The 24,428-nt window shown below is 39.3% G+C and overlaps 1 protein-coding gene across 6 annotated transcripts in view; it reads right to left on the reverse strand.

Annotated features, from left to right (window-relative positions):
- Positions 1-7,647: 7,647 nt before the first annotated feature.
- The window catches only part of SPTLC3 (serine palmitoyltransferase long chain base subunit 3), a 131,020-nt gene continuing 114,239 nt past the window's right edge, over positions 7,648-24,428 (reverse strand). For 5 of the 6 annotated variants that reach the window (XM_089896563.1, XM_089896561.1, XM_089896560.1 and 2 more), the window contains 3 exons: positions 24,291-24,426; positions 19,040-19,169; positions 7,648-13,688 (listed from right to left, as the gene is read on the reverse strand). In XM_089896563.1, coding sequence (XP_089752689.1) covers positions 13,575-13,688; positions 19,040-19,169; positions 24,291-24,426 — 380 coding nt within the window. In that variant the 3' untranslated portion in view covers positions 7,648-13,574. The remainder of the gene's footprint in view (positions 13,689-19,039; positions 19,170-24,290; positions 24,427-24,428) is intronic. The other variant, XM_089896564.1, reaches the window with a different exon arrangement.

Below are 24,428 nucleotides of genomic sequence, written 5' to 3' on the forward strand. Positions count from 1 at the left end.
ATTTAGTTGAAAATGTTTTAGGGGACCTGGATTATATTTTTTAATATCAACACACTACTTTATGTATAAAGAAAAACCCCTTTTGTCATAAGTGTCTATAATTTGTTACCGAGATTTATTGATGTTTTATGTGTGCAGAGATGCTTTTAAAAGACTAGTATAAAGTATATGAAATTGATATGAACATTATTAAAATAGTTGCATGACAACTACAATTATGTACAAACTAGATGAATTATGAGGAAATCATGTATTGTTGGCAAAAGAAATTATTTTTCCCTTTAAAAAAACTCGTAGTCTGATTGGCTGCATCAACCTGGTGAAACACCAGATGCCAAGATCTTTTTCCACGATCTCACATGGCTACCCGTTCATTTTTCACACACAGAGCCTTATTCATGGTGGGGATCACTAGTTAAGTAGGCTAGATTGATCTCACCTCACTGAAGCCATTACACTTCTTTTGGTCTTCCTTGCACATTTGGTCCATGCAAGCTTCAAATCTGGAAAAAAAACAGACTCATGGGCTGGAGAAACAAAGAAGCAGCAATTTCCTTGCCTTTTTCCTTGGCCGGTGATGAAGTGGAGAGCATGTGGTGATTGGAGCCAGACCTAACCCTGGCCACGGGCAGTGCACCCAAACCTAATTAAGAAAGATCCTGAATAAACTTGGGTGCGAGCCAAAATCACTAGCCCCTTCAATCAATGTTTTTGATATAGAAATTAGCATCTGGGCTGAATAAAAGAGAGCACTGTTTCATGCCAGAGGGGGAAAAAAAAACATCTCTTTCTTCTACTCTGGCTCCTCATGTTCGATATTTCATTGATTTGTATCAGTGATAACTTTTCTGAGCAGTTGACTTGCAACCATCAGATTTAAGCCTCTCATCTGGACAAAGGGGTACAACAAGAATGAGTGTGACAGGTTCTACCTTAAACCCTCACAGGCATCACCCTTTTTCAGATGGGTAAGCTGGTCTCACTAGTTCTTATTCCTGCTTGAATCACCCCTGCTGATATATAAAATTTAGCTGAAATAAATTTTTAAGAAACTTGATTCAATAAGGAAGAGGGCATCCTCAGAAAAAAAGCAATGCCCCATCAGAGTCTTGGAAGTCCTCTTTAGTCACTGCTAACCCCCTGACATCTTCAACACTGCTGCTGTCCAAGATGAGTCCATAATTCGTGTCCACGGGAGTCCCCTGAAGATAATGTATGTCAGAGTTCTTGGTACAGTGTCTGGCACATGATAAATGTCCCAAAAGGATTGATTTATTATCGTTCAAGACACCATATACCTACTTCAGAAATAATTCCTACTCTTACTCCAGGATATAAGAGTGCATGGTATGAGACTGAGAAAGAAAATTTGACTCATTTTGGTGCCTTCGTGATCCTGAAGACTTACCTTTTAATGAGGTTGAAACAAATTAAGACATCTCTACCTTTTAGAGAGACTCAGTGAAATATATACTGATGAAATCATAAGACTTCCGGGGCTCGCCTCAAAGCAATCTGGTGGGAGGGGAGTGAAGTGGGGAGAAGGGAAATAGATGAAAAAGATTGGCCATGAATTGATAATGTTTGAAGCTAGGTGATAGGCACATGTGGGTTCATTATACTCTTCTATTTTATCATATGTTTAGGTTTTTCCATTATAAATTTTTTTAAGTGTGTAGATTAGAAATAAATTTTTTAAGAGGATGGACTGCTGTCAGCTCAAATCTGAGTCCCTCCCCAAGAACTGAATTGCCTTCAACTGAACAGAATTGTCTTGCCCAACGTAACACTCTCCCTGACACCTCTACCCTGGTAGCTTGCATCCCGTGAATAGTCGATGGGGAGAAAAGACCTGGCTCTCATTCCTCCTTTGGAGATAACTCTAGAGGCCCATCTCAGTTGCATAGCTTCCCTGGGGCTTACTGAAGCCTTCCTTATGATGACATCACAGTGCAACTTCTCCTGTTTCCAATCCTGTTCCCTCACTCCAACCTAGATATTGCACCATTGTATGTGGTCTCAGTGGTGTGCTGGTAAATGTCTAACCGCCAGCTCTCCAGATCACTGATTTGCAGTGTTTGCCAGTTTCTGTGATGTAAATACTCCCAATATGGCCAATTTCAAGCCACCAATGTGATGTCAGTGAAAACAGAATTGGGAAGAGATGAGCACAATTGGTTCTTGTGACACAGTGCAAACCAGGGCTCTCCACCCTGTGCCAATTTTTCTCAATGAAATTCTTGAAAGCAAATCTCCACCTCAGTCTTTTTTTAGGGCAACCCAAACTAAATCAACACAAAAACCATCAATTATTTTTTATATTGCCAATTTTGGTCATTTGTTTATTAGAGAAATTAACACATTGCAGGCAGATTGAAATGAAGTTGGTCACCTCATATCTTTCAGTGAAACACACACACACAACATTACCACAACACCATAAGACAACGTCCCACAATAACTGCTTAGAAACGTTTAAAATACAGTCTCCTTTTAATTTCCTAAACATTACACAGCTGCGTATGGCATTCTGAGAAAACAGACTTCAAATATGTTGTTCTTACTGAGACCAGGAAAAGTTGCCAAGAAAGTATCAGATAAGTTCAAATTACAATTGTTATTATTGCCATAAATCAGAGGGTATATTTAAGAGAGCTAAGGTTTTCTCATCGGAACTTTGAAGTCAGAGCAACCCATTTATAATATTTGTTACCTCTGATGAAAAATACAGAGGAGCATTGCATGTTTGAAGAACTGTTAAGACTTTCACCCAACTCAAGAGCTATTATTGGAATAAATAAATAATCAGAGGTTGAAGATTTTTTTTAAGGGGTAGGAACAAAAAAAAGAAACAAGGTATCACATTCAACGGAACAAGGGCATGAAAAGGAAAGGGAACATCTTGTAGGAAATGACACAGAGGGAGAACTAGAGAAGAGATAATTTTGCTCAAATGAATGGCAGATTATTCTTCAATATTGGGTCCTTCTTTGTAGAAACAGAAGGTACCTGGAAATGGAAACAAACGTCCCGTTGAGGTGAAAAGTTTGAAATAATTCATTTTATTTTAGTAAAATAAGCACTCTTAACCATCAACAGAGAATCAGAACAAAGTTCCTGGTATGTTACTAGCACTGACCAATCTACCAAAACAAAAGTTCCAATAGTGGTTCTCAAACTATGACCTGGATGAGAATCCCCTGGGAAGGCTGGCTGAAATGAAAGATTCCTGGGCACTGTAGCCATTCTGATTCAGTGGAGGTCTGGTCTGGGGCCCAGGGATCTGCATTTTAACAAGCTTACTAGTATGTTCTGAAGTCCATGGCCTCTGCCAAACAAAAACATGCTGAAAGGGAAGATAGCCAAACACCCAGGATATTGCATTCCATAAGATTAGGAAGGTGTCTACACTATTTTGCTATTTTGCAAATGTATCCTCCTTACAAATATCAGTCTGGATCTTTCATCTTCTGCTTCCCTGAAGGTCATTTTCAGAGACAGCATCTTCCATCTATCTATCAGCCAACCAAATTCTCATCTCTGTATCTTTATACTCTTGCTTGATCTGTAAAGGAAGGGAAAAGTGTGTGTGTGTGTGTGTGTGTGTGTATGTGTGTGTGTGTGCATGCGTGCACGTGCGTGCACACCACAACTGGGAGGGTTGGGGGTGCATAACATTATGTTCTGTTAGAAAATTACCTTTCCAAACAGAACCAACCAATGGGACATTTTTGTCTCTGGTATCGTTTTTGAGACCCAATAATCCCTATTGAATTGAGATGATGGTTTTACTTACCTAGCAGTAGATTTTTTCTTATAAAAAATTCTCACAAGCACCCTCTTGACCAACCTTACCCTATTATGACATACATTCTTATATTACCAGCCCTTTGGGACCTGAGCCCCTCTAATATGCTCAGGAAACATTCCACTTGGATTAAAGTTGTTCTCCTAAGTGTATATTCAACACAGACTTTCTGACAGAGGTATGTCCTTGATCTTGTATTGGAGAATGTAATCAATTTCCCAGGACTCCGGGATCTTGATGAAGATGCATTTTGGACAATTAACTGAGATCAATTTCATTTAAATGTACATTTTCAAGAGAAAAGATCTATGTGTCTTGCTTTTCTTGGCACATTTATACAGCATACATTTTCTTTGCACAAGGAAAGCTGCAGTTCACTGAGAAGAGTGGGAATTTAGCCTCTGTTGGAATTTAGTTATCAAAATCCGTCATTGGATTGGGCAACTGCATTTTCAGGACCCCCTTCCTCTCCTCTTCTGCTTATAGGACTCCTTGCAAATGTCCAGGAGGAGCTTTACCATGTGATCCACTTTTAAACTGATGTACCTACTGGAGGGTTATAATCTCCCCATAAAAAGCTTTCCAAAAGCTGATCACCTTTTTATATATATATATATATTTTTCCAGCTTTATTGAGATATAATTGACATACAGCACTGCATAAGTTTAAGGTGTACAGCATAATAATTTGACTTACATACACCATGAAATGATTATCACAATAAGTTTAGTGAACATCCATCATCTCATACAGATACAGATTTAAAGGAATAGAAAAAAATTTTTTTCCTTGTTGTGAGAACCCTTAGTGTTTCCTCTCTTAACAACTTTTATATGTAACATTCAACAGTGTTCATTTATTTATCATGTTGTACGTGACATCCCTAGTACTTATTTATCTTATAACTGGAAGTTGATACCTTTAACTGCCTTCATCCAATTTCCCCACCTCCACCCCCACCTCTGGTAACTACAAATGTGATCTCTTTTTCTGTGAGGTTGTTTGTTTGCTCGTTCCTAGTATACAGCATAGTGATCCAATATTTCTATACATTTCAAAATGACCACCAAAAGTCTAGTTACCATCTGTCACCAAAGATATTATATAATAATTGACTATACTCTCCGCATTCTGCATTTCATACCAGTGACTCATATATTTTGCAACTGGAAGTTTGTACCTCTTACCCTCCCTCACCTATTTCTCTCCTCCCCCATCTCCCTCCCCTCTGGCAACTACCTGTTTGTTCTCTGTATCTATGACTCTGTTCCTGTTTTGTTATTTGTTCATTTGTTTTGTTTTTTAGATTCTACATATAAGTGCAATCATACGGTATTTGTCTTTCTCTAACTTATTTCACTTAGCATAAAACCTCTAGGTTCATCCATGTTGTCATAAATGGCAAGATTTCATTATTTTTATGGCTGAGTAATATTCAATTGTATATATATATATACCACATCTTCTTTATCCATTTATCTATTGATGCACACTTGGGTTGCTTCCATATTTTGGCTATTGTAAATAATGCTGCAATGAACATAGGGGTGCAGATGTCTTTTTGAATTAGTATTTTTGTTTTCTTTGGATAAATACCCAGGATTGGAATTGATGGAGCATATGTTAGTTCTATTTTTAATTTTTTGAGGTACCTCCATACTGTTTTCCATCGTGGCTGCACCAATTTACTTTCCCACCAGCAGTGCATAGGGGTTACCTTTTCTCCATGTCCTTGCCAATATTTGTTATTTCTTGTCTTTTTGACAATAGCCATTCTGACAGGTGTGAGGTGATATCTCATTGTGGTTTTGATTGGAATTTCCCTAATGATTAGTGATTTTGAGCATCTTTGCATGTGTCTGTTGGCCATCTGTATGTCTTCTTTGAAAAAATGATTTAAACTTTTTTCCTTAACAGACACACCTGAGGGACAGAACATTTTCCAATTAGTAGCTCTTTACTGTAGTGATTTAGAACCAGGAGGAACCCCACCTAGACAGGATATATATAAATGTTTGAGGCACGTGAATTTCCTGCAAGTGCCCCTGATGCCTCTTGGTGATGTTTGTATTTCTTCTCTCCCAAGTTGACAAGTGATGAAGACATAGTGATTAGGAGGACACAGCCTATTCTCAATCTCAGAGGAGACCTCAGTGCCCTCATCTCTACTGTGGGGATAAAAATAAAACAAAATTACAGAGTTATTTTGAAGATTAAAGAAGTTAATTTATCTAAAGATTCTAGCATAGTACATTATACATGGTAAACATGCAATATGTGCTATCTATTGTGATTATTATTTTATAGTTAATATTATTTTAAACTTTAGCCCAGTTATATCTGTGTTGTTTTAAAAATACTTTTATTGAACTCCTTAGTCTTATTATCTCAGCTTGAAATGAATAGTATAGGAGTGTAACATTTGCTTCTATATTTTTCTTTTTTTAAATTTAATTTAATTAATTAATTTTTAATACAGCAGGTTCTTATTAGTTATCTATTTTATACATATTAATGTATATGTGTCAATCCTAATCTCTCAACTCATCCCACCACCACCACCATCTCCCTGCCCCCCGCTTTCCCCCCTTGGTGTCCATACGTTTGTTCTCTACATCTGTGTCTCTATTTCTGCCTTGCAAACTGGTTCATCTGTACCATTTTCTTAGATTCCACATATATGTGTTAATATACTATATTTGTTTTTCTCTTTCTGACTTACTTCACTCTGTATGACAGTCTATAATTACATCCACAAATGACCCAATTTCTTTCCTTTTTATAGCTAATATTCCATTGTATGTATCTATCACACCTTCTTTATCCATTCGTCTGTCGATGGGCATTTAGGTTGCTTCCATGACCTAGCTATTGTAAATAGTGCTGCAATGAACATTGAGGTACACGTATCTTTTTGAATTATGGTTTTCTCTGGGTATATGCCCAGTAGTGGGATTGCTGGGTCATATGGTAATTCTATTTTTAGTTTTTTAAGGAACCTCCATAGTGTTCTCCATAGTGGCTGTATCAATTTACATTCCCGCCAACAGGGCAAGAGGGTTTCCTTTTCTCCACACCCTCTCCATCATTTGTTGTTTGTAGATTTTCTGATGATTCCTATTCTAACTGGTGTGAGGTGATATCTCATTGTAGTTTTGATTTGCATTTCTCTAATAATTAGTGATGTTGAGCAGCTTTTCATGTGCCTCTTGGCCATCTGTATATCTTCTTTAGTGAAATGTCTATTTAGGTTTTCTGCCCACATTTTGACTGGGTTGTTTTTTTAATATTGAGCTGCATGAGCTGCTTATATATTTTGGAGATTAATCCTTTGTCCGTTGATTTGTTTGCAAATATTTTCTCCCATTCTGAGGGTTATCTTTTTGTCTTGTTTGTAGTTTCCTTTGCTGTGCAAAAGCTTTCAATTTTCACTAGGTCCCATTTGTTTATTTATTTTTTTATTTCCATTACTCTAGGAGGTGGGTCAAAAAAGACCTTGCTGTGATTTATGTCAAAGAGTGTTATTCCTATGTTTTCCTCTAAGAGTTTTATAGTGTCCGGTCTTACATTTAGGTCTTTAATCCATTTTGAGTTTATTTTTGTGTATGGTATTAGGGAGTGTTCTAATTTCATTCTTTTATGTGTAGCTGCCCAGTTTTCCCAGCACCAGTTATTGAAGTGACTGTCTTTTCTCCATTGTATATCCTTGCCTCTTTTGTCACAGATTAGTTGACCATAGGTGCATGGGTTTATCTCTGAGCTTTCTATCCTGTTCCATTGATCTATATTTCTGATTTTGTGCCAGTACCATATTGTCTTGATTACTGTAGCTTTGTAGTATAGTCTGAAGTCAGGGAGGCTGATTCCTCCAACTCCATTTTTTTTCCCCTCAGGGTCACTTTGGCTATTCGGGGTCTTTTGTCTCTACATAAAAATTTTAAGATTTTTTTGTTCTAGTTGTGTAAAAAATGCCATTGGTAATTTTATAGGGATTGCCTTGAATCTGTACATTGCTTTGGGTAGTATAGTCATTATCACACTATTGATTCTTCCAATCCAAGAACATGATATATCTCTCCATCTGTTTGTGTCATCTTTGATTTCTTTCATCAGTGTTTTATAGTTCTGAGTACAGGTCTTTTACCTCCTCAGGTAGATTTATTCCTAGGTATTGGGGAATTTTTCCTTAATTTCTCTTTCTAATCTTTCATTGATCTTGCATTATAGGAATGCAAGAGACTTCTGTGCATTAATTTTGTATCCTGCAACTTTACCAAATTCATTCACTATCTCTAGTAGTTTTCTGGTGGCATCTTTAGGATTATCAATGTATAGTATCATGTCATCTGCAAACAGTGATAGTTTTACTTCTTCTTTTCCAATTTGTATTCCTTTTATTTCTTTTTCTTCTCTGATTGCTGTGGCTAAGACTTCCAAAACTATGTTGAATAATAGTGGTGAGAGTGGACATCCTTGTCTTGTTTCTGATCTTAAAGGAAATGCTTTCACTTTTTCACATTTGAGAATGATGTTTGCTGTGGGTTTGTCATATATGGCCTTTATTATGTTGAGGTAGGTTCCCTCAATGCCCACTTTCTGGAGAGTTTTTATCATAAATGGGTGTTGAATTTTGACAAAAGCTTTCTGTGCATCTATTGAGATGATCATATGGTTTTTATTCTTCAATTTGTTAATATGGTGTATCACATTGAGTGATTTGCATATTTTTAAAGAATCTTTGCATCCCTGGGATAAATCCCACTTGATCATGGTGCATGATCCTTTTAATGTGTTGTTGGCTTCTGTTTGCTAGTATTTTTTGAGGATTTTTGCATCTATATTCATCAGTGATATTGGTCTGTAATTTTCTTTTTCTGTAGTATCTTTGTCTGGTTTTGGTATCAGGGTGATGGTGGCCTAATAGAATGAGTTTGGGAGTGTTCCTTCCTCTGTAATTTTTTGGAAGAGTTTGAGAAGGATGGGTGTTAGCTCATCTCTATATGTTTGATAGAATTCACCTGTGAAGTGATCGGGTCCTGGGCTTTTGTTTGTTGGAAGATTTTAAATCACAGTTTCAATTTCATTACTTGTGATTGGTCTGTTCATATTTTCTATTTCTTCCTGGTTCAGTCCTGGAAGGTTAAACCTTTATAAGAATTGTTCAGTTCTTCCAGGCTGTCCATTTTATTGGCATAGAATTGCTTGTAGTAGTCTCTTATGATGCTTTGTATTTCTGCGGTGTCTGTTGTAACTTCTCCTTTTTCATTTGTAATTTTATTGATTTGAGTCCTCTCCCTCTTTTCCTTGATGAGTCTGGCTAAAGGTTTATCAATTTTGTTTATCTTCTCAAAGAACCCAGTTTTGAATTTTATTGATCTTTGCAATTGTTTTCTTTGTTTCTATTTCATTTATTTCTGCTCTGATCTTTATGATTTCTTTCCTTCTACTAACTTTGGGTTTTGTTTGTTCTTCTTTCTCTAGTTCCTGTAGGTGTAAGGTTTGATTGTTTATTTGAGAATTTTCTTATTTCTTGAGGTAGGATTGTATTGCTATAAACTTCTCTCTTAGAACTGCTTTTGCTGCATCCCATAGGTTTTGGATCATCGTGTTTTCATTGTCACTTGTCTCTAGGTATTTTTTTATTTCCTCTTTGATTTCTCTTGGTTATTTAGTAACATATTGTTTAGCCTTCATGTGTCTTTGCTTTTTATGTTTTCTTCCCCTGTAATTGACTTCTAATCTCATATCATTTTGATTGGAAAGGATGCTTGATATGATTTCAATTTTCTTAAATTTACTGAGGCTTGATTTGTGACCCATGATGTGATCTATCCTGGAGAATTTTCCATGTGCACTTGAGTAGAAAGTGTAATCTGCTGTTTTCAGATGGAATGTCCTATAAATATCAATTAAGTCTATCTTGCCTGTTGTGTCTTTTAAAGCTTGAGTTTCCTTATTAATTTTCTGTCTGGATGATCTGTCCATTGGTGTAAGTAAGGTGTTGAAGCCCCCCACTATGATTGTGTTACTGTTGATTTCCTCTTTTATAGCTGTTAGCAGTTGCCTTATGTATTGAGGTGCTCCTATGTTGGGTGCATATATATTAATAATTGTTTTAACATCTTCTTGGATTGATCCCTTGACCACTGTGTAGTGTCCTTCCTTGTCTCTTGGAACATTCTTTATTTTAAAGTTTATTTGATCAGATATGAGTATTGCTCCTCCAGCTTTCTTTTGATTTCCATTTGCATGGAATATCTTTTTCCATCCCCTCACTTTCAGTCTGTATGTGTCCGTAGGTCTGAAGTGGGTCTCTTGTAGACAGCATATATATGGGTCTTGTTTTTGTATCCATGCAGTGAGTCTATGTCTTTTGGTTGGAGCATTTAATCCATTCACATTTAAGGTAATTATCAATATGTATGTTCCTATTACCATTTTCTTAACTGTTTTGTGTATGTTTTTGTACGTCCTTTTCTTCTCTTGTGTTTTCCACTTAGAGCAGTTCCTTTAACATTTGTTGTAGAGCTGGTTTGGTGGTGGTTAGCTTTGGCTTGTCTGTAAAGGTTTTGATTTCTCCATTGAATCTGAATGAGATCCTTGCTGGGTAGAGTAATCTTCGTTGTAGCTTCTTCCCTTTTATCTCTTTAAATATATTGTGCCACTCCCTTCTGGTTTGTAGAGTTTCTGCTGTTAACCTTATGGGAGTTCCCTTGTATGTTACTTGAAATTTTTCCCTTGTTGCTTTTAATAATTTTTCTTTGTCTTTATTTTTTGTCAAATTGATTACTATGTGTCTCAGCATATTTCTCCTTGGGTTTATCCTGCCTGAGACTCTGTGCTTCCTGGACTTGTGTGGCTATTTCCTTTCCCATGTTAGGGAAGTTTTTGACTATAATCTCTTCAAATATTTTCTCGGTTTCTTTCTCTCTCTATTCTCCTTCTGGAACCCCTATAATGCAAATGTTTGTGCATCTAATGTTGTCCCAGAGGTCTCTTAGGCGGTCTTCATTTCTTTTCATTCTTTTTTCTTTATTCTGTTCTGTGGCAGTAAATTCCACCATTCTGTCTTCCAGGTCACTTATCTGTTCTTCTGCCTCAGTTATTCTGCTATTGATTCCTTCTATTATATTTTTCATTTCAATTATTGTATTGTTCATTTCTTTTCGTCTGTTCTTGAATTCTTCTAGGTGTTTTTTCTTTCATTCTTCTAGGTCTTTGTTAAACATTTCTTCCTTCTTCTTGATCTTTGCCTCCATTCTCTTTCTGAGGTTCTGGATCATCTTCACTATCATTATTCTCAATTCTTTTTCTGGAAGGTTGCCTATCTCCACTTCATTTAGTTGTTTTTCTGGGGTTTTATCTTGTTCCTTCATGTGGTACATAGTCCTCTGCCTTTTCATTTTGTCTATCTTTCTGTGAATGTGGTTTTCGTTCCACAGCCTGCACAATTGTAGTTCTTCTTGCTTCTGCTGTCTGCCTTCTGGTGGATGAGGCTATCTAAGAGGCTTCTGCAAGTTTTCTGATGGGAGGGACTGGTGGTGGGTAGAGCTGACTGTTGCTCTGGTGGGCGGAGCTCAGTAAAACTTTGATCCTCTTGACCGCTGATGGGTGGGGCTGGGTTTTGGTTATTTGGCCTGAGGCAACCCAACACTGAAGCCTACTGGGCTCTTTGTTGGGGCTAATGGTGGACTCTGGGAGGGCTCACGCCAAGGAGTACTTCCCAGAACTTCTGCTGCCAGTGTCCTTGTCCCCACGGTGAGCCACAGCCACCCCCCACCTCTGCAGGAGACCCTCTAGCACTAGGTTTGATTCAGGCTCCCCTAGGGTCACTGCTCCTTCTCCTGGGTCCCATTACGCACACTACTTTGTGTGTGCCCTCCAAGAGTGGAGTTTCTGTTTCCCCCAGTCCTGTCAAAGTCCTGCAATCAAATACCGCTAGCCTTCAAAGTCTGATTCTCTGGGAATTGCTCCTCCTGTTGCCAGACCCCAGGGTTGGGAAGCCTGACATGGGGCTCAGAACCTTCAGTGGTGGACTTTTGTGGTATAATTGTTCTCCAGTTTGTGTGTTACCCACCCAGCAGTTATGGGATTTGATTTTATTGTGATTGCTCCCCTCCTACCATCTCATTGCAGCTTCTCCTTTGTCTTTGGATGTGAGGTATCTTTTTTGGTGAGTTCCAGTGTCTTCCTGTTGATGATTGTTCAGCAGTTAGTTGTGATTCCAGTGCTCTCACAAGAGGGAGTGAGTGCACGTCCTTCTGCTCCACCATCTTGAACCAATCTCCATGCTTCTCCATCCAACACGGGAGCTGTGGGTGGAGTTTCTATCCCAGCTCACAGCATGAAAGCCTTGGTCCATCTGTGTCATGCAAAGTCAAACCTCTCTTGAAGTGATTTGTTTATAGTGTCATTTGATGGAGTGGAATGTTCTGTAACTCATTCGAACTATTACAGAAGCTTTGCTAAAAGGTCACCACTGCTTTTTAGTGTTTCCCAATCTGGGCACCATCTGGAAGCTTGATAAAGATAAGGTTTTCCCCTGGCTTCTTCCATACCAACTAGATCCAATTAGCAAAGTGTTACTTTTGCAGAGAAATTTGTGTTCACGTTAGGAGAGAGAGAGACAGACAGGCAGACATACAGAGACAGACAGAGAGATAAAGAGAGACAGAGACAACTCAAATAAATTCCAGTTAGTTGCCCAATAGTGTGCAAGCCCACTTAGCACCAAATTGGAGTGCTTATGCCAGAGGACAGTAGTATTTAATAAGCCTGAATGGGGAAGGGGGTCAGAATTGAAAAGTGGAATAGCATTTACTTTTAAATGTCATTTTTGAATCAATATGTTCTTCAAGTGTAGTCTTGAGAGGCAACTCTAAAGGAACTTGAATTTCCCCCATGTACTCCAAATTTAATAGGAAAATGACCACTCAGTCATTAAAGTAGTAAAAGCGATGCTAAACATTCAGTCTGCATGGCACCAACAACATTCAAGTTGTTATAACTTTACAGTTTTAGTCTAGGCCTATCATTGGCTTGCTTGCTTTCTGCCCTCCTCCTGATGAAACAAAAGTCTCGAATTTTCCAAACCTCAAAACTCAGCTGTAAAACTGTAGGAGACCAGCAAGCGGAAAAAGAAAATTTCCTTTAAAGATGTTTGGTCGCCGCTGGCCAGGCCTGCACTCTCCCTTGAAACATTAACTATGGCTTTTGACACTTGTCCTTGGAAAAAGTCCAAATGTGGCAAATGGTAGAGGCAACATTTCTTTACCCTCCTGCCTGGAACTCCCCGTGATACGGATGAGTTCTAGCTGGTGTTTCATGGGTAACAAGGAGTCCACCTACAGCCCACTACCCTTGCCCCCATCTGCAGATGAAATTAGCAAACACATAATAAGATCTACTGAACTAAAAAATCAAAACCCTCTTATTTGGTTGGAACTCCTGAAAGGGTCTGGACCAAAGAGGCTGCACAATAGCAACTAAAATACAGGCTCTTTGCTGTTAAAACTATTCTCAGAAGTGTGTGTGTGTATTTGCAGCAGGATACTTAGGGGAAGAGAAAACTAAACTCTGGAACGATAGTTTTGTCTCTGCAGAGACATTAAAAGCACAACAATCGTGTCTCCCTTGGCTCAATGAAATTGGTTTGGAAACCAAAACTGTCCTTAGAAAGGAGAAGAAATCTATTCATATTTCTTTGGAGGCAAGGAGGGAGGTCTTTCTGGCAAAGTCTTTAGGCTCCATTCAGGTCCAGGAAACTCAATCCTCAAGTTCAAAGCTCGTCTCGTCGTAGAGTTCAGGGCGTGCTGACTTCCTGTTCCGGGAATATTTCACATGCAGGAGGTCACCCATCTCATCCAGGGCTTCCAAAACCTGCAAAGAGATTCCTTCCATCAGTTCTCTTTAAACCACCAAGTGGCCTTGCTCTCTGGGGGGCTCACAGAGAACCACACTCTTCTTTTGCCAGCTTATTCGATTTTAAAGAAAAGGAGAAAGATCCAAATCATTAAGCTGTGGTTCATAAGTCAGCCCTAGAGGAATGTTAGAGGCTAATGCATTTTATTTTCATATTCTTTAATAGTCTAACTCCACATTACGAATCTTTAGTTTATTTTGGGGGTGAGAGAAGAGGAATAAAATCATCTGATCCATGCTTACCCTTGAAGGATTTATTTTAAAGTTTAATGACATATATAAACTTGTGGAAGAAAAAGAAAACTTCGCAGATTACATTTGTGTTAATTCTTCATGACACAGCAAAGCAACCTGGCCAGGAAGAAAACGGAACATTATGGGAGCTAATTAGGTTCCTCCTCTCTCTCCCATTCTTCTGCTGCCCCCCTCCTCCCACCCTCAACTTTTAAATACTCATCTCTATGCTCCATAGAATAATAGAATTTAAAACCACAAGACACCAAGAGCTCATCTGTTTCAATTCTCTCAATCCAGGCAGGTAAATGTATCCCCAAGTTTACAAATGAAACAACTGAGATCCAGAATATACAAAATGTAAGGTTTTCCTTCCAGTCTATCACTAATCCTACTGAATTGGCCATGCCTTTTTAACCTTTTGGGCCTGTTTTTCTCAACCAGTCAAAAGAAAAGGGAAATGATATTAGAGTCCAATGTTTTGAAAAAGGTAAAGTGAGAATCGTTACCATCAGAATGAATGACTCATGGGGCTTATGGATTTTCTCCGTTGGGAAATCTTTCAAACTGACATTAGTTAAGATCCCTACCAAGATGTAAAGAATAGTTTATTTCTGGGTGGTAGGATTATGGGTAATTAAAATTTTCTTTTTACTTCAATTTATTTTCTTAATTTTTATACCAAATATAAGCCCTAGGAAAAAGTATCAGGCTTTACATTTTAAGTGGCATCAATCTGGGGTAGTTTCTGTTGCTTTTCCTGAAGGTGGGGGATGGAGTAGCCCTGTGGCTTTGAAAGTGAAGGACCCACACACCTGGGGGAGAAGTACCACAATTCATGAAGGATGTGGGAGGAAAACATAGGATTTTGATTCATTTTAATCTCAACCTTTTAAAAAATTTAAAAAAAAATTTTAATACAATTTTAAAGGTTACTTTCCATTTACAGTTATTACAATGTATCAGCTATATTCCCTGTGTTGTGTACAATACATCCTTGAGCCTATCTTATACCCAATAGTTTGTGCCTCTTGCTGCCCAACCCTTATGTTACCCCTCCCACTCTCCCCACTGGTAACAAGTAGTTTGCTCTCTATGTCTGTGTCTGCTTCGTTTTTATTATATTAACTAGTTTGTTGTATTTTTTATATTCTACACATAAGCAATGTCATACAGTACTTGTCTTTCTCTGTCTGACTTATTTTACTTGGCATAATGCCCTCCAAGTCCATCCATGTTGCTGCAAATGGCAAAATTTCATTCTTTTTTATGGTTGAGTTATATTCCATTGAAAATACATACCACATCTTCTTTACCCATTCATCTATTGATGGACACTTAAGTTGCTTCCATATCTTGGCTATTGTAAGTAACACTGCTATGAACATTGGGGTGCATGTATCTTTTTGAACTAGTGTTTTTGGTTTTTTCATATATATACCCAGGAATGGAATTGCTGGATCATATGGCAGTTCTATTTTTAGTTTTTTGAGAAACCTCCATACTGTTTTCCACAGTGGCTGCACCAATATACATTCCCACCCACAGTGTATGAGGGTTCCCTTTTCTCCACATCCTTGCCAACATTTGTAATTTGTGTTCTTTTTGATGATAGCCATTCTGACAGGGGTGAGGTGGTATCTCAACCTTTTTAACTTCTTTTTTTGTGTCTGTTATAAAATGTACATAATATATTGGTAATGCATGTATTATTTCTAAATGGATTTATGTTGAGGCCCGCTAATCAACTACCTGAAACACACCAGTACTCAAACAAAGTCGGCTTTATTCAGCTTGCTGCAGCAGGGAATATGCACTCCAGAAGGACCATCTTCGTAACAGGGAGTTGGGAAGGGCTACGTATCACATCTGGACTTGTGCACGAGATGATTCTAAGGAAGCAGGGGCCAGTTCTGGCTTGGATGCTGTCGAGAAGCTGGAGCAGCTCAGTGTTGTTTATACATAGACTTATCTAGAAGGCGGGAGGATTATAGCAAGGCTAGAGCTGTCCTTGGTAACGGAGCAGCTGCCACTCATGTTAGAAGAGGGACCTTTTAAGTCATTTTCTGTTTGTAAAGTGTCCTCCTTTCTGTCTTGTTCCAAACATGGTCACTGAATAGACTTCTCTAATATTGTATATTTTCTGCGACTGTCATTTATGTTCAGTTGCTACCTTAATGCCCTGACTGTTCAAGGGGTCATTTTTCACTTCTCTTAGAGTAGGAAACTTGCTCAAAATTTTGTATTGATTTGACGATCTCAAAAGTTTAGAGGCATTTGTCTAGATGAGTTTTCCGTGCTCCTTCCAAACCAAGTATTCCGCAGGAATTAACTCATGAAAACAATCACAAGGTCTGATATCTATTGAACTGGGTATTCGTGAGTGCCTCCATGTCGTTTGGATCAGAAAAAAGATGCAAATTGACCCAAGCTGTGCATCCCCTCCTGCCGTCTCTGGAGCGTGCTTCTGAGCACATCCTCTTCTCCCCATGCCTGCAGTGCCCCTCTCTTCGCTCCCTTTTCCCTTGATGTGTAAACATGCTCAAGTCTTCCCCCACTTTCAAGGGCTTTTTCTAAACCTATTCTTTTTGCCTTTACACACTTCTCAAAAGACTTGCCTACCATTTCTTACAACCCACTCATTACATTTAGAAGAAACAATTTGTTAAAATTAATATTCTCTGAAATATACTCATTTTAGAGAATCTGGACAATATATAGAACAAAAACAGCAAAGTTCTCCCATCATCTCAAAATCTAGAGTTAGCTCAGTTATTAACATGTTATCTAATAAATTGTTATTGTGTACCTACTATGTTCTATACATTGGTTTAAGTCCTAGAATATAATGGTGATGCAGAAAGATATGGACCCGTGTGAGTGTCTGTGTGTAATTCGAGCTCAAAGTATTCCTTCAATTTTTTAATTCTTTGTATTCTTGTTTCTGTTCCCTGCACTCCCCTAAACCTCTCTTTTCTGAGCAACAGCAAGGTCCTACTAACTGCTAAGCCAATGGTTTCTTCTCATCTCTCACCCCACTTGGATATTCTGCTGTTTTGTAGAGACATTTTTAAAAATTAATCTTTATTGGAGTATAGTTGATTTACAATGTTATGTTTGTTTCAGGTGTACAGCAAAGTGAATCAGTTATACATGTACATATATCCACTCTTTTTTAGATTCTATTCTCATATAGGTCGTACAGAGTATTGAATAAAGTTCCCTGTCCTATACAGTAGGTTCTTATTAGTTATATATTTTATACATAGTAGTGTGTATATGTCTATCCCAATATCCCAATTTATCCCTCCCCCCACTTTCCCCTTTGGTAACCATAACTTTGTTTTCTACATCTGTGACTCTATTTCTGTTTTGTAAATAGGTTCATCAATAGAATATTACTTAGCCATAAAAAAGAACAAAATAATGCCATCTGCAGTGACGTGGATGGACCTAGAGATTGTCATACTGAGTGAAGTAAGTCAGACAAGAAAGACAAATATCATATGATATCGCTTACACGTAGAATCTAAAAAAATCGCAGGGACATTTGATCCTCCCCGTCCTTGAAGCTTTTTCCTTTTTACTGTGTTGAGCACTACACTGGCTTATGACTTTTCCAATTGATATAGCTCCATCTAAGCCCAGTTCCTCGTCTGTGATTCCTATATCTAACCAGGGATGTAGGGGGAGTCTGCGCTTGGCCCGTTCTCTTATATTTGGACAATTATATTTTCTACCATTGACTTTAATGATCCCTTAGTTCCTCAGATTACAGCAGCTCCAGCCTTGCATACTCTCCTAAGCTCCAGAATTGGATTTTATTTTCTTTAAATTTTATTGAAGTATAAATGACTCAGTTACACCTCCCCCACACACACACACATTCTTTTTCATATTCTTTTCCATTATGGTTTGTCACAGGATATCGAATATAGTTCCCTGTGCTATACAATAGGACCTTGATGCTTATCCATCCTATATATAATAGTTTGCTTTTTCACAGCTGGCCCATAGATTTGTAATCCCAACATGTCTAGAAGTGAGCTCGTTTTATTCCCCCAGTCCTGTTGGTGTTATGCTGTTCCTTGCCATATACCTTATCTCATATACGTGCTTAGTTTTGCCGTTCTTTATTTGCTAGAGGGCTAGAGACCTCGGATTATTTGTGATTCCCTCACCCCATATGTGCCCTGCATCCAATATTTGTCAAGTCTTGGCAGCTTCATGCATGCATAACGTCTATTCCTAGATCCATTTCTTTTGTTTCCGTTGCCCTTGACCTTGTCGTCTCTTGTTTTGTTCAAATAGCTCCATAATAACCCACTCCACCTTCATGCAGTTGTCTATATTTCTTTTTCGAGATGAATTTATTCTGTCTGATATTATTATGAAGTGCTTCTTTATAGTATGTTCTCTTAGACTTTTTGCCCCAGGGTTTTGCATAGAGCAGACACCTGATAGTGTTTGCTAAACTGCATTGATTTTATAAGACAGTTTCATCAACCCTAAACTGACTGACCTGGCTTGGTTCTCTGATATTATTCATTCACACAGAGATAGAAATCCAAGGACAATGAAATGTGGTTTTGAAATCCTTTACACCTCATGTAGGATGAGCTTATATGACAGATCTGTCTTTGTTGTTGGTTTTCCAACATGTGGCTTATTTGGGTCATATTTTCTTGTGATGGACGTGGTGGCTGTGAGCAGTGCCAGGATGCAGGCAGTCACTGCTGAAATAGCACATGAGATCAGCGTCTGCCTTTAAGAACAAGCAAAGAGCAGGATGTCTGGCTACTCAGTGGGTCTTTGCTATGAAACCAAAACACCGACTTGACTCAAGTCTTCACTGAGCTGACTTCCTTTTCTATCTGCTGAGTTGATCACATTGTTGGGCATTGTCAGGATACCCTTATTTTTTATTTTTATTTTTTAGCAGTGAGTGTTATTAGTGTTGTTTTCTTAAACCATCCAAGAGAAACCCAGGGAAACCCAAGCAAGCTCAGTAAAAGAACGTGCTCGGAATCCGAGGACCCCATCCTGTCGCTTCTGCTGGGCTGCAGAGTACTTACTGCGTCTAACATCTCCCGCGTATGTGCTGCTGAAACACAGAACCGAGCCCGGGCTTCTGCAAGGGGAGTAGCTGGAAATCCAACGACCACCACGCCGATTTTTCTCTTTAATAGATGCCTTGCAAAAGCCCTAAGGGAAATGTTAAAAAGGAGGTTAACTGAGAGATGACAAAATTACACTGCAAAAAGAAAAAAAAAGGAATGTGGCTAATTGACTTTTTTTTTTTAAATTTATATTTATTTTGGCTGCACTGGGTCTTAGTTGTGACATGCGGAATCTATTGGGTTGGCCAAAGAGTTCTTTAGGGTTTTTTCCATAAGATGTAACGGAGAAACGTGAACGAATTTTTTTGCCAACCCAATAATTCCTCGACCAGGGCTGAACCCGGGCCCCCTGCATTGGGAGCACAGAGTCTTACCCACTGGACCAACAGGGAAGTCCCTACTTTTTTTTTTTTTTTGCGGTACGCGGGCCTCTCACTGTTGTGGCCTCTCCCGTTGCGGAGCACAGGCTCCGGACATGCAGGCTCAGCGGCCATGGCTCACGGGCCCAGCCGCTCCGCGGCATGTGGTATCTTCCTGGACCGGGGCACGAACCTGCGTCCCCTGCATCGGCAGGCGGACTCTCAACCACCGCGCCACCAGGGAAGCCCGTCCCTACTTTTTTAAAGTAAGTAGAAGATGACTGAAGAAATGAAACTTCTCTCAGATACAACCGATAAGGAAATGTGGAAGCCAGTCACTTGATGGTACCCATAACTGAGTGTGTGTACTGTGGGGTATGGCGCACTCATTAGACAGTTACGTGCACAGAGTCTTTGACATTGAGCAGAAAATACTGGTGCACGTGACCCTGGTTTAACAAGTCTGCACATATGTAAAATCTTTTGTCTGCAGGGTTCCTAAGGAATAAAAACCATTACTCAATGCAATTACCTGAAGAAAGAATATGTTAGATGCATACCTATATGCTTTAAAAACTTAATACTGATAATACGGTGTGGAAATTTTAAGAAGCCTCTACTTCGTCGCTATAATTTCAGGATCAGGGTCAGAGGGTCTGCAGGAGCCAATCCCAAGCCATGTTATCTTTCCAGAGACAAAGATTTTATTTTCCATCAAGCCAAAGACAGGAAATAGCAAGGGTCTCCTCATTTGTTATGTGTATGTTCAGGGATAATAAACCCATTGACTGGATTAAGGAGGGATGGGGAAGGAGGGAGGGAGAGAAATGCACACACACAGAGGCTGGTCGGTAGAAGCAACCTGGAAACTGTAGGTCATAGAATTACAAAGCTCTTTGATACTGAGTAAAACCTTTTTAAGCTATGATTCCTTCCCCTTAACTGCTTCTAGCCTCTTTTTATTTCAGAGCTAATCTCAGTAACGATTCTAGAATACCCAGCTCTCAAAGTCTGTAAACTTCTTGCTCTAAGATCCAATGTCAGACCCAGGCATGTGCACCCCAGTGAGCCTTTTCCCCTTTGTGCTCCGTCGCTCCCCGCAGGAATCCTTAATCACTAATATGCTTTGCCCTCAAGTAGGATAAATGTCTCAGATCTGTTCTTAGCATTAAGAGGTTGCTGGTGTCTTATTTTAGGCTGGAAGCTGACAGCACCACAGAAACCTTGAGTCGTAACTCAGGAAGAATCCGCGACGCAGGGGTCTTTCATTCTCCTCCCGTTTAGCTGTCTGCCTTTTGGTTTCCTCGTGCAGAACGCAGGTTATCAAAGAAAGCAATGGAGATTGCAAGAACTACCAAACACACAGCCTCTCTGGCCCCCTGGCTTGGCCATGGCAAGATATAGCCTTTGATTTGGATTGCGAAGTTTACAAGGAGATGGAGCTTTCTAACTGAGGAAGCTTGAAAACAGCCATTCTTTCTTTTTCTTGATCACCCTATGGAAGGCTGCCCACGGAACTGCACAGGGTGAGAGCTCGTAATTGTCTGAGAAACAAGTCAAGTGCTTTTATTGCTAGAGTCCAAACCACCTGACCCATGATCGGGCCGGTTTTCGGAACTCCCCAAAGACCATTTTCACTGTCTGCACTCTTCTCTTTGTACCAGAGGAAGTAAGTTTTGCCAAAGAATGTAGAACGAAATATATGACTGTTGATTCATTAGGCTAACCTGAGGCCTCCCCGGGGCAGTTCTAAGTTTAAAACTTACACTACTAAACCTAGCCTCCTTCAGCTAATGTATGCGATTGCCTCTGGGTTTGTATTCCCCAAAGCAAATTAGAGCTGGCATAGGCTGAAAGACGCTAAACTATGTGAATAAGAATAATAATAATACAACATTAGCATTGCATTGCACGCAGCATCACTGCATTTTCTGCACCACCATCCTCCGAGTGTATGATGAGGCCTGAGGATGGAAAATGTCAACCCTGTACCAAATAGTAAATACAATATATTCTTGATTATTTAAGTGAATGTTTTATGGGTGAAATCGCATTATACTAAACTCCATAGAAGATTCCAGTGGTAGAATTGCAAACAGGACTTTATCCAAAAGGATACCTGGCTGGAGATAATGTCTCCATTCTGTGGTAGGTGGAAATATGGAGTAATCACAGTTCTTTGAGAAAAATCAAAAGTTTTTAAATGAGCAAATTGAAACAAGTGCTCATACACTGGCTTAGCCAATTAACTCCATTTCAAAAGGTTCTCTGCCTTCAACTTTCCATTGAAGAAATATCAGTGCAGGAAACAAGATTGGGCAGCAGTAACTCCTGCCAACATTAGATAATATTACCTTTTGTAACTAACCTGTTCTATGTTTTCTTAACAACCCAAATAATTAGATTTTTTTCCCATTGTCATAATGGATGCCTTTTGATTCACCAGTGATGACATTAAAGAGGGTTAAATTATACTCTGCATTGCTTTAAAGAGATGTGTACTTTTCCCCTATGGGCTGTGTTGTGCGTTGAAGAGAGCACTGGTTTAGGAGGCAAATGCAACTGGTTTGAATTCTGGCCTCTAGTGCCTACAATGTGAGTGACCCTGAGAAAGTAGGTTGACTTTGGGGTGTCTAGGTGTCTTCATTTGTAAACCAGGGCTAAGCATCCCACCTTCAATGGGTGACAACTGGGTTTAAGAGCCTTCCTTAGCATATAAGTAACATCCAGCAATGTTAGCGCCTCCTTAGCCATGCAACCACGATGACTCAATCTTATACTCTGTTGAAACGAACAATTATCATCATTGTAGCTGTAGTAGTAGTAGTAATAATGATGTCTACCACTGATTGAGTGCTTAGTCAATTACTATTTGAAGTGCTTTATATACATTATTAATACTATTAATAATAACAGCCAACACTGAGTAGCTCCTATGTTAAGACATGACATGCCAAATGCTGATAGACTTCATCTTGTTTAATCTTCAAATGATCTTAGGAAATAGGTCCTATTCTATCCCATTTTCAATATGAGAAAAGTGGGGCTTCAGAAGGTTGGTTAACTTGTCCTAGATCCCCCAGCTAGGAAGAGGCAGAGTCAAATTTCTTTTTCATTCCAAACATCTCATTATACCTTAGAACATAAGTTTTCCAGGAAACTCCCTCTCAGTTTAATTTTCCTTTTTCACATTAGCTTTGTCTAGTTAGGACTCCTGGCATATAAAGGAGGAGGGGAACTCTCTCTTTTGTTCTGTCATCGTGCACTTGAATTCTTGCATTGAAATGCATTTGTTTTTATTCTTCATGGACTCTTCTCATTGGATGGATTCATGTTCCCAGCCTGTTGAGGTTCTAATTCCAGCTTCCATCATCAAAGTCAGAAGTATCCAGCACACTACCTACCGCCACCCTCTGGTGTTGACACTCTCTAAAATGAAACAAGTTTACTTTTGGTGTCTTCATTTGAGCTAATCATAAAATATTAGATAGGCATGGACTACATGTAGGGTCAGAACATACCGTTTCCCCAACCACTCTGAGTAAACGTGGGTTTCCTTTCCTGTCATCCAAGATCAGATGGTAAAGGGTTTGGGGTTATCTGCCAGTAGGAATCACCATTGTCACTCCTTCCTGCCATTAGCACAGAGCAGTATCCTATGACATTTCTGAAGCACACTGTCTTCTTGGCTACTCCACGCATTGATTTCCTGATCCAGATCTATGAACAAAGGGCTGAGTGGTGGACGGCTGTGGTGCATGGGGCAACTCATGTGTGTGTTTTAACTGCTTATTATTTTGCTGTGGTGAAATGACCCAAAAGTGTACTCCAAAAAATCCATCTTTTAGGAACATATAACTCAGTCCTATCCATCATGAGTTTCCAGCTAATAGCTCCAGAACCTCTTTTCTATACTACGTCTAATACTCTGCCAATCTACTTCGACTGTTAAGAGAATCAAATGGAAAGTTCCAACAATGGGGTTGTGTTAAAGGAGTGTCAGGATGTCTAGAATCTGATAAACATTTGTTGAGAATTGCTTTTTACCATGTGCTTCATCAGATACGCAAACATTTTATACTAGAAAGGAGTTTAATTAACTTCCTTTTAACAACAGAGTTAATTATTCTCTAGCAGATTGGAGATGGCTCACGTATAAATTCATCTGTGCCATACTGAGAAAAGTCATTTTTCCTCTTTATGCAGTTTTTACTAATGCTCAACCTCAGAGTTGCAATCGATGGAAAACAACCCCAAATAAGCGTACAGGAGTGGTGTTAACATTTTTTGTTAAGAGCAAGAGCTTTGGAGTAAGCCTAGGTTTGGGTTTGCCTCTTGGTTTTACTACTGCTTGACCGGTATGGCTTTGGGAAGCTATTTAACAGCCCTCAGCCTCAGTTTTCCCACACATGAGGGTGCCTTCTTTTGAGGATGGCCGTGAGAGTGCAATGGGAGAAAGCATAGAGCCTGGTAATGTTGCTTTTGAATGTTGGGAGAGATGGTGTTTTGAGGTTCTCCCTGAGAAAGATCTTGGGGGCAGGAAGAAGTGCAGGATCATCATCAATTTACAGCTGAGGCCTGAGATAAGTGACTCCACCCAATTCACAGAGCTTGGAAATGATGGGCCGCAGTACCTGGCTCCCTTCCCACAAGATCTGTGAAAAGGTCTTGCTGATGGGCAGGCAGGTAGCTTCTGAGAAGCTGGACAAGTGAATTCTGAACTCGGTGTCCCGCTCAAAGTGCAAAGCAATACCTATGCTGAAAGAGCCCCGTGGTGTCAAAAGCACCATCTCTGTCAGATCACCTTGGAGCTTAGGTGTTATTCTGGGAGTCCACTGGATACTCACGCTACTTTAGCAGGCATGTAAAGGAGCAGGGGAACAACGGGAGATTCCTCATTGCCATAGATAATGAATCCCATTTCACTCAGTCTCTGTCTGAAGTATCTTGTGTTTTCTGCAAGTTGCTGTACTCTCTGCAACCCT

The sequence above is a fragment of the Delphinapterus leucas genome, chromosome 15, assembly GCF_059928025.1.
Source record: "Delphinapterus leucas isolate spDelLeu-1000000601 "Yukka" chromosome 15, BTC_Dleu_Yukka2, whole genome shotgun sequence".
In the NCBI taxonomy this organism is placed as follows: domain Eukaryota; kingdom Metazoa; phylum Chordata; class Mammalia; order Artiodactyla; family Monodontidae; genus Delphinapterus; species Delphinapterus leucas.